General features: G+C 32.2%; 1 protein-coding gene and 1 long non-coding RNA gene across 6 annotated transcripts in view; one reads left to right on the plus strand and one right to left on the minus strand.

The window, feature by feature from the left end:
• The window catches only part of LOC109582343 (uncharacterized), an 11,011-nt gene extending 3,202 nt beyond the window's left edge, over nucleotides 1–7,809 (minus strand). For 4 of the 5 annotated variants that reach the window (XR_002185048.1, XR_002185045.1, XR_002185047.1 and 1 more), the window contains exons 1-6: nucleotides 7,687–7,809; nucleotides 7,296–7,341; nucleotides 6,813–6,974; nucleotides 6,293–6,504; nucleotides 6,179–6,246; nucleotides 4,568–4,740 (exon numbers count right to left, since the gene is read on the minus strand). This is a non-coding gene — a long non-coding RNA (uncharacterized LOC109582343). The remainder of the gene's footprint in view (nucleotides 1–4,567; nucleotides 4,741–6,178; nucleotides 6,247–6,292; nucleotides 6,505–6,812; nucleotides 6,975–7,295; nucleotides 7,342–7,686) is intronic. The other variant, XR_002185049.1, reaches the window with a different exon arrangement.
• LOC105312886 (heat shock 70 kDa protein 12A-like) lies at nucleotides 1,492–2,199 on the plus strand. The gene is made up of 2 exons (XM_019997007.1): nucleotides 1,492–1,919; nucleotides 1,959–2,199. The coding sequence occupies exons 1-2, from the start codon at nucleotides 1,572–1,574 to the stop codon at nucleotides 2,178–2,180; spliced, it is 570 nt and encodes a 189-aa protein (XP_019852566.1). The 5' UTR covers nucleotides 1,492–1,571; the 3' UTR covers nucleotides 2,181–2,199.
• Nucleotides 7,810–10,846: the final 3,037 nt, after the last annotated feature.

Consider the following 10,846-nt stretch of genomic DNA (forward strand, 5'->3'; position numbering starts at 1 on the left):
TGATATAACTGGTCAATAAGGATATACTACCACTTGTTATACTGTAGAGAAGGATAGACTAGCTGAGATACACGAGGAGCTACTGATCACTGGATTTACTGAAGGGAAGTGGTTTGAGTTTGAACTGAAACTGGGTATGAGTCTACAGACGTTGAAAACTATTGAAACAGACTATGGAAGACATGTATAGAAGAAATGTAAGTGTGGACATACAAATAAATATATACCGGTAGATAGCACGACGGTGAAATCAATTATAGGAACGACCTGGGGGCTTCACCCCATCATTAATAATGCTTTGTCTTCTTTGAGCTTCTTAAAACTTCTGTAGCCTCAGTTAATAGCTGCTTCTTCTTTTTGTATACAAGTAAAACAAGTATAGAACTAACAGGACAGCTGGATTCACCATAATTATTGCCTTCACTTGCTTGACAATTGAGGTGTCCGAAACGGCCTTCTGGTGCTGGGCAATATATCAAAACTCACGATATTTAATTGAAATAATGTGGTATCGATACTTATCAATATCAAAAAATTGGAAGGAAATATCAACAAAACCACACCCACAAAATGGCTACATGACCTTAATAAATGGTTAATTAACTATAGGAGTAACATCTTGAAAATTACTAAAATGTATTTTCTTGGAAAGTAGATGTAGCAGCTGAAGTATGTGAAGCCAAATAAGGTTTTTATAATGCTATTCAATAATAATTGTTCTCAGAAATAGCTTTATTTAGCCGTTTTAGTAATATTAAAGTTAATGGGTGTGGTTTAATAACTTATCAATAAAAAATATCGATATCTTCATTTTTAGGCAATATCGTATCATATCGTATCGTTTCAAAATTTTCAATATCGCCCAGCACTACGACATTCAAAATTTAAGATCCACTCAAATTTTGACTGGATTTTTGATCATATAACATTAATAAATAGTATCCACCATTTTTTAAAATTAGCTAACCATTAGTTATCTTAATTAACTATTAATGATGGTTAATTAACTATTAATAATGGTCAATTAACAATGAATAATTGCCACTCATTTAATAATAGCAGTTAATTAACTATTTTTAATGGTTAATAAATCACAGACAGTAAATCTCTGAATATTGTGACTGGATTTCCTTGGATTATTGCTTGGAGTTTTTTGGATTACTGATTGGATTTTTGAATTGTTGCAAGGATTTTTTGGATTACTGGTGGATTTCTGTAGATTATTGGATCTTTGTTGGATTATTGGATTCTTTTACTGGATTTTTTTGATTTTTTGGAAAGTGTACCAGATTTTTCTTCATTGCGGACCCCTCGTTGACAATGCTTGTAGTTGACTAGTTGTACTGAAACCACACCCTTAGTTAAAACCATCTGCTCTTTTATCTTATCTAGTATTTACCTAGTTTTGTTTGTTTAGTGTAAACACAACTTTATCCAGTTACTTTACTAAGTAGCTTAAGTAGTTTAAACCAGTTCTGGGGCAATCTGGGCTAGTGTAAACGGGGTTGTATTGGATGTTAAGTCACGCAATAAACTCAAAAATAAAAAAAGTGAGAAGATAAATTTTTATCATGGCTTTATCTAAGGGACCAATGGAGCCACTCTTCAGAGCTGAGAAGATACAGAGAGCACCTCCTGTACTACAAGAAAGCAAATGTATAGCAGCTATTGACTTTGGGACCTCATCTCTATCAGTAGCATACACTACTCCAACTACACAGGGAGTACCAAAAGTTGTACCACTTCACAAAACTTATGAAAGAGTCCCTAATGCTATACTTATCGAGAAAGACCAGAATGAACAATGCAGAGTCACTGGGATTGGACATGAAGCACAGAGTATGTACAGTGATCTTCAAGAAGATGCTCAAAATTTCATTTATTTTGAAAGAATAAAAAAATTACTAGAAAGAGATAATGTGAGTAAATTTTTTAATTGTTATGACATCTTCCTATAGTCACTAGATCGTACTACTGAAGTCTCTTCTTTCACTGGTGGCTCTTATTATCTCATTGAAGTTATAGCTTTTATACTAACACACCTCAAGGAGAAGCTACTGACTGATCATCTGAGAGGAGACTACAGACCAACTGATTTTGATTGGGTCATTACTGTTCCTGCTATATGGAAAACTAGAGCAAGAAGAATGATGAGAGAAGCTGCTTATATGGTAAGCTAATATATGGTGTGTATGGCATTATGTTATACAATAGGTTGGTTTGACTTTTAATGGTCCTGGTATAACAAGGTTCACTCCAGTTGATTCTCCTTTACCACGTCCAGAGGAGGTTAATCCTGAGAAGCTATCATTAGCTCTAGAACCAGAAGTAGCTGCTATAGCTGCACAGCATTATTCTGAAGTTATTGGTCCTCCTCCACAGAGATACATGGTAGTTGATATAGGAGGAGGTACAGTTGATATTACTGTACATGATAAGAGTACTGGGAAAGTTATTGTAGTATTACCACCAATGGGTAACACCTGGGGAGGTACTACAGTCAATGAAGCTTTATCAGAATTATTTCAAGAAATATTACAAGATAAAGGTTTCGAGGCCTTTTTGAAATCTGATCCCATTAGTGCTAAGGCAACAATAAATAAATTTTTATACGAGGAGTTTGAAGAGAGAAAAATAAGATTTGGAAATGCAACTGAAGGCATCAATAAAATAGTACTAAGCCTACCATTCACCATGATGCAATTCTATTGCAATGATAAGTTAGAAAAAGCAGAAAATTTTAACATTGATTATAATCCGAAAAAATGCACTCTATCAATTAATTCCCAAGTTTTAGAAGAGAAAATATTCCAATTGACAATGAATAAAATCACAGAGTGCGTGAGAATAGCATTTGATGAGCTAACTGATCATATCGATACAGTTTATCTAGTAGGAGGGTTTGGAGGGTGTCTATTTGTTAGTCAAAAGATAGAAGAGGCTATTGCTCAGCATCGTGGAATGCTTTATGATAATATAGTGTGTCCTGTACAACCAGATCTTGCTGTTGTAATAGGAGCAGTAATGTGGAGGAAAGATCCTAACATAATCAAATCGCGTGTTGCTGATGCTACTTATGGGACAGGTGTTGCTCCTCTATTTAACACATCAATACACGATGAACATTACATGTTCCTTGATAAAGAAGATGGTAAACAACGATGTACTGATGTATTAAGTGTATTTGTACTCAAAGGAGAAGTAATAAAAGATGAAATATATAAAACCACACTAATACCGCTTTATCAAAAAAACACACAACAATCTTTTGCTATAATTATACTGCACAGGTGATGATGGAGTTCAGTACATAAGAGATAAAGAAGGTAAACTAACAGTACGTAAGATTGGTGAGCTAATACTTGATATTCCTAATCCTGGTAATATACCAAGGAAGGAAAGACACATTGACGTATTTATGGATTTCAGTGGTACAGAGATACAAGCAAGGGCTCAGTATAGTATCACTGGAGAAGAAGTGAAAACAGTTTGTGACTTTCTATCAAAACAAGATTAATAGAAATAACAAAAATGAAAGTAACTACTAACAAGACAATACACGTTGTCTACGTACATGTACATGTAATAATAACAATTGCTGTAGTTTAGAATAGCATTAGTAATAGCATTAAAATTAATGGAGTCACTTTTGTGAACATACATGTACAATGTATTTAAGCTTTCTTGTGATTTTAATTTTGCAATTTAATTAATTAACAAAATTATAATATTATGCACATACTGAAATTGCACAAAAATTTCTCAACAAAAACTAGCACCACATGCAGCAACATTAAAAAGTGCAATAGCAAAAGGGAAAAAACCTAAAATAAACTACAGAGTCATTCCAAGTGATCATGATGAACTTATTGCCTTCTCCAAGTCCAACATAATAATATCCATCAAAGTGGCATACCAGTACTTCTAACAAACAAACTATACAAGCATTCAGAAACAGAAAAGGACAAGATCCAAAAAGCTTTGCTCAGAATTTTTCTAACAAAGTGTAACAAGCTACATACATGTACAGTACATGTACATTTGTGTACATTACAACCTTTTGTACGTAACTACACGGACATGCATAAAAAAGGTCTAAAATTACAGTTGGACATTTTCAACTATTTGGTTTAGTTGTCCACAAAAATACATGTACATGTACATGTATGTCATTCTGCCATTTTGTTTGAACAACACAATTTTAATTTTTTTTTATTAATTACTCAACTCAAATTAACCAAGCCTTGACCTTAATAAGCAAAATAATCAGGGGCATACAAGTAAGAAGAACAATTGTAAGGCTACAGTTGTCATTGCCACATCCATTTAAATTAATTTTTTTATTAAAGTATTATTTTTATTAATGCAAAAAATTTAACTTAGCAAAAGTTAGTCAGATCCATGCAAAAATGACTTGCTGGACCAATAATCATGAGTGACCATTTCATAAAAAAAGGCAAGTCAAATCAAGCAATGTTCATACACAACGTTTGAACATTGATTGATGTACATGTAATCTCAAAATTTAATAATAATTAATAACTATTAATAACTATTAGTAACTCACAAATGAAGCAAAGTGAGTATTTCTCCAGTCTGTCATTTCTGTCAGGTCAGGGTCTATAGAGAGACGCCCTTTACCCTTGTTAACTTGTCATACATGTAGATTAGAGACTGTAACTTCCTCATTGAAAGGACTAGGAATATACTCTGACCCCCTTAAGTGAATAATTCTAGACCCTATGCAATGCATACATGTAACTTAAGTACTAGTCATGCCGTTTTAAAATTCAAATAATACGTGTATGTGCACATGCACATTGCATGTACACAAACAAGTATATACATATACCAATTGAAATTTGTACATGTATTTTACAATTACACAATGTACATGTATGTGTATACGTAATAAAATTTGAGCTAATTTCAAAGCCATTTTTTGCAAAAAAAGTAAATGCTATAGTCTTTGCTTTTTTCAAAAATTTGCCAATTTTAAAAAATGGCTATGACATGACTAAAAATTTTAAAGTCAGAATCAGGCTAAACTTTCTACACAGCATTAGGACATCAATACATACACATAGTACATTGTGTACATGTATGCATCAGAATATGGAAAAAATCAGGGGTAATTTCGGAGCAATTTTTTCAGAAAAAAACCATGGGTCATAGCTTTGGGTACCTTTCAAAATTTTGGGATTTCATTAAAACGGTCATAACTTGAAAAATTGAAGTCAAAATTAGCTAAAACTTAGTATCAGGACATCAATATGCAACAAAAAATAAAATTAAAATGTGGGGTAATTTTGAAGACATTTTTCGGAAGAACTATATGTACATGTAGCTTTGGGTATTTGACTATTTTCAAGTGTTTGGGATTTTATTAAAATGGTTGTAACGTGAAAATTTGAAGACAGAAACAGCCAAAACATTCTACACTGTATAACAACATCAATATGTATCAGAGAATGTAATACAAAATTTGGGGTGATTTCGGAGCAATTTTCTAGACTAAGTGATTGTACTATAGTACAGGGGTATTAGTAAAATTTTGCTAAAAATAAAAAGAAAATAATTCCTCACCTTTATAATTTTTTGATACATATAGCAACTGTACATGCACTTATGTTGCGTAGAAAGTTTGAGTCAAAATTGGATTTTTAGAGAAATTTAACTACATGTAAATTGGGTCAAAGTCTCTGTACTATAGTACAAGGTCATGGGTATTGGGTATTTTCCAGAATTTTTGATTTTATTAAAATGGCCGTAACTTGAAAAATTGAAGTCGGAATCAGCTAAAACTTTCTACATACATGTACATGTACATGTAGCACAAGTACATAAATATGCATCAAAAAATGTAATAAGAATTTTGGGTGATATCAGAGTCATTTTTTGAAAAAAACCATGGACTATTCAAAAAACCATGGGTAGTATTCAAATTTTTGGTGCTTTCTTAAAATGGCTGTAACTTGAAAATTTGAAGTTGAAATCAGCTCAAACTTTCTACACAGCATAAGGACATCAATATGTATCAGAAAATTTAATAAAAATTTTGGGTCCTTTTGGAGCAATTTTTCATAAAAAAACATGCGTTATGTATAGGGTATTTTTCAGAAATTGGTATAATTATTTATTTAAATGGTTATAACTAAAAATACAAACATTAACTTACTTTGAAATAGAAGTAGAATCTTCCAATAATTGTCTTTCTGCCATCAACTCAATCAGTTTATGCTCAAGCTATCAATAATTGATTGACTAATAATTAATAACTATTAATAACTACCTTAGCTTTAAATGTATCTGCTTCTAAGTTAGCACTCAATAAGTTCAAATCTTTAGCTCCTCCTCCTCCTCTCTCTCCTCCTTTCTCCTCTTCAATTTTATGTATTTTTGTTTCAAGTTGTTTCCTTAGTTTGCTTTCATTTGATGTCATTCCATTGAATATTGAACGCAGTGTCTCAATACTTTTAGAATAAATGATACTATTTTATCATTCTATAAAAAAAGTATATTCACGTACATGTACATTAAAATTCCCAAATTCATGTATTAATTCATAATTTGACTAAAATTTATGTACAAGTATAAGTCTTTATACTATAGTACACCAAATTTTGCCAAAAATGTAAAGGAAAGAGTTCGCCATTATGATAATTTATTCTGATACATATACAAGTTTTTACATGTATGTTGTGTAGAAAGTTTGAGCTGATTTCAATCAAATGTAGATTTTTACAAATCTTTAAGTTGCTAAAATTTGGCAAAACATAAAAGGACAAACATGTACATGTACATACACTGACTGTGTGTCCTAAACTTGTTGTATTGGTGCCAAACACATAGCTGTACGAGAAACCAGAGGAGGTGGGGGAGGGGCAGGATGACAAGCGGAATAACGTACCTCAATATAGTTTGAGTCTCTGGGAATGTTTTGGGTAAATGAAACACATTTTTCTATCAACACTCTAAATAGTGAGAGACATGGAGATAAAGGATTACATGTACCGTATATCCTTAAATAGAAGCTGCATTTGAATAAACGTCGGGTAGCAATACAATATAACTATAAATACGCAACATTACTCCAGGGTTAACTCAGTAGTCTGGTGGATAATGTCTGAAGCTTCAGAAGTCAAAAGCATGAGGTTACGGGTTCAAATCCCGCTCTGGGCCAAAGTTTTTTATTATTATATATATATATTTTTGAGATCCAAATGCCATTTTAGGAAATAGACGCCCGGGCTTTTATTTAAGGAAATACGGTACATGTACATATGTATATTTACTTTTGATGTCAATTCAATGTTTCTCAGCAAAGTTCTCGTTGAAATCCTAAAATAAAATAAAAACAATGAAATGTAATAATATTAATTGATTCATTTGCTTAAATGGACACGACTTAAAAATTTTAGTTAGAATCGGCTTAAATTTTTTTAATGTAACAAAAATTGGGAATGATTTTGGAGCCATTTTTTGGAAAGAAGCAAGAACTATTATAGTCCATAGTGTTTTGTTACAGGCATGGCTGCCAATAGGCTATGTAGCATCTAGGGCAAAAACTTTCATCGGCCCCTACAGGTTCGGGTACAGGACATATCGTACATGTATTTCACAATTTGACTATTATCATTATTATTATAAAACTCATGTACTAGTATACATGTACATTCAAACTACCTCTCTGTTATCTTGCTGTCATTAGTAACTTCATCATTTTCATCATCAACTTTCTCTGTTCCCTACGGTATAATTATGAAAATTCGAGTGCAAATCTGCTGTTTCAAAGCCACCATATTGAGGCATTTGAGGGTTAAAATAACGATAGATCTAATTGCTCCGTCCAAAAGGAGCCCCTCCCTTGTGATTCCTTTGCAAAATTCCCATCCGGTTAGCTTGTTCTTTGATCAATGGCAACTAAAATCAGTTCTTGTTCTTTTTCTCTGAGTCTCTTCTCTTCTCCTTTGACTATTGGTAATGTTCATTAACTATTTATGTATCATTGAATATGATTTTAGAACAACTTATTGATGTTGTTGATTTATTGGAGAGATGTGATTTCCCTCAGACAAGATGGCATGAGCTGGGACTGAAACTAGGACTACACAAGAACACACTGGACGTTATTAAAAGGGACAGTGTTACAACTTATGAGTGTCTGACAGAGTGTCTCTCCAAGTGGTTGTCCAGAGCTGATAATGTTGACAGTAAAGGAGGAGCTACCTTTGACTCACTGTCAGATGCTTTTAAATCTATGAATGAGAATGCTGCAGCTGAGAAGCTAGATCAAGAAAGTAAGTTAATATCACTAATTGTATTAGCATCGACTGTGTGTGTGGTTATTCTGTTCTATGTAGAACGTAAAGCTAAGGCTCTTGATATATTCAACACTCATCATTCACTCCTCTCTCAGTCTCTCTCTGATCCTGTCAGTGTAGCTGTTATGCTTCAAAGAGAGGGTTTCATAACAGGACAAGTATTGGCTAGTATGGAATCAGTTAGTTCCTCTGTTCCTAATCAACGTGAAGTCCTGTTAGCTGCGGTTATAATAGCTATTCAAAGCAAGTATAGTTTACTACAAACATTTGCTAGTGTGTTGTGCAAGTTCACTGGTAATGTAAAACTAGGAACAGTTATACAAAGAGACTATGGTGAGCTAAAGAATTATTGTTAGTTTTATCTCAGTTTTGATTTTAGATTTGCAGTTTTCTACTGACGAATTTGTTAATATTAAAATGAAAGAAGGTTTAATAATATTACTTTTTATTAATTATTATTCTTTTTAGATTCAAGCACTGGAACAATCACACCATCATCACCTCGCACACCAACTGCACCAACAGGTACCTCATTAATGATTGAAATAGTTAATATTATGATTAATTCTTAGTTGAAATTTCTGTTCGAAAGAGTAAATCAAGAGAATTCAGTTCAATAAGAGCTTCACTTGCTAGAACGCTATTTAAAGTGTCCAAAGCTATCTCACAGAAACCTCCACCTCTGATTGACCTAAAGTCTCTCATTTGTCTCTTTAATTCTGGTCTAAAAGGAAAGCTAGCTGAGTGCAATGATATATCCAGTGTAATGTATGCAATTGAAGGAGAGTGTTCATTGACTGATATTGAACTGTTAGAAACTGTAGTTGAAGAATTTGAAGTCACTGAAGCTAAAAAATACATCAAACATTACAAGACAACACTGGAAGAGTTCTGTCATTCACTGTCGATTGATCTTTGCTTGAAGGAAAAGTTTGATGCTGTCAATATAAGCCCTTCTCTTAAATGTGAAACAGCAACTTACATCTTTGACTGGAGACCTGACAAGAAGAAGTTAAAAGATATTACCGACATTCTTTCCAAGACGTCTGGTAAATTTGTGAAGATAAAGTATATTGATACTGGATACTCCATTGTGGTCACTTGCTCCTTCCCTCACTCTCTCACTGGAGCTCTCATTATAAAATTGAGTGAAAATCTTGAATTATTAATAAAGAATGGTCTAATGAAGCTTACTGTTGGATACTGCACAATATGGAACAAACAAAAGATACAAGTATGTGTATATATACTGTTAGTAATTATCATTATAATTATACTGTATTATAAAGGAAATACAGGAACCACTGGAAAAGGAGGTACAGGAGATAAAGAAACAACCTCATGATACAAAGGTATAATAATTTGTGTTTGATTATTTTACTACATTAACTTAATAGGAAGAGAGAGTAGCAAAACTGGAGGAGAAAGAAACTGAAGGAGCAACACCTCAATCAGTAATTAATCAAGGTATAATAATACATTAATTACTGTATTGGTTGTTGACCAGTATATTAATGGATGAATAATTCTTATATTTCAGATATACTCTCAGCTGATACAAGTATGACAATAATTAATAGACAATTAATAGAAGACAAACAAACAAACAAACAATTAGAAAAAACACTAACAAGTAAGCATAATAAAACATTATTGATTATAATTAAAATAATGTAGAAATTAGGGAAAAGGAAGGTCAACAACTTCTGTTGTTAGCAAAGGACACTAGTTCAAGTAGGAATTTTATTATTATTATTATTAATTTATTATAAAAAGCAAAACCAAAAAACAAAACCAAAATTATTATTATTATTATTTAAAAAAACCTAACGGCTTTAAACAACATAAAAGAAGGGGAGAAAAAGAGCCAACCAGATTATTATTATTATTATTATTATCATCATTATTTATAGCATCATACAGAATCAGAAGTGGAATGAGAATGGAAATAGAAATATTGCAATTATTATTAAGAAATAAAACTGGTACTGAATCATAATGTATGTGTTAGTGTATTATAATTATATTATGATAGGTTTACTGGATCAGAATAAATCATTAATAGATATTAAGAGAGAAATAGCTGAACTACAAAAACAGATATCATTAATGAGTGTACATATACTAAAAAAAAGAAAAGAAAATGAAAAATTTAGAGATACATTATTAAGAGGTATGCTAGTGTCATTATTTCATTGACTGATTGAAATTATTCTATTACTGGTATAGTAAATAAACCAACAGCAGAATCTGTTTTTATTGCTCGTTATGACTATCATGCAACAATGAATGATGAAATATCATTCAGTAAGGGAGAGCAGCTAAAGATATATGAAAAGGAAGATAGTTTTTATTGGAAAGGAAGATCCTTGGTGTCTGGTGATGAGGGACTTATTCCTAGTAGTTATGTTTACTCAATGTTGGAGTCACTTCAATTGTTAGAGTTTATACTGTCAGGGGAAGAAGTGTCCCTTCCTATTCTACAGAAGATAAGGAATGATTCATCTAGTAATGATGAGAAA

The sequence above is a fragment of the Amphimedon queenslandica genome, unplaced genomic scaffold (assembly GCF_000090795.2).
Source record: "Amphimedon queenslandica unplaced genomic scaffold, v1.1 AMPQUscaffold_13389, whole genome shotgun sequence".
Taxonomy (NCBI): Eukaryota; Metazoa; Porifera; class Demospongiae; order Haplosclerida; family Niphatidae; genus Amphimedon; species Amphimedon queenslandica.

Bases quoted from the DNA above. Each gene is read 5' to 3' on its own strand.
- LOC105312886 (XM_019997007.1), top strand. From the start codon at position 1,572: ATGGCTTTATCTAAGGGACCAATGGAGCCACTCTTCAGAGCTGAGAAG. The intron at 1,920-1,958 runs GTGAGTAAATTT...ATCTTCCTATAG, and splicing joins AATTACTAGAAAGAGATAAT to TCACTAGATCGTACTACTGA.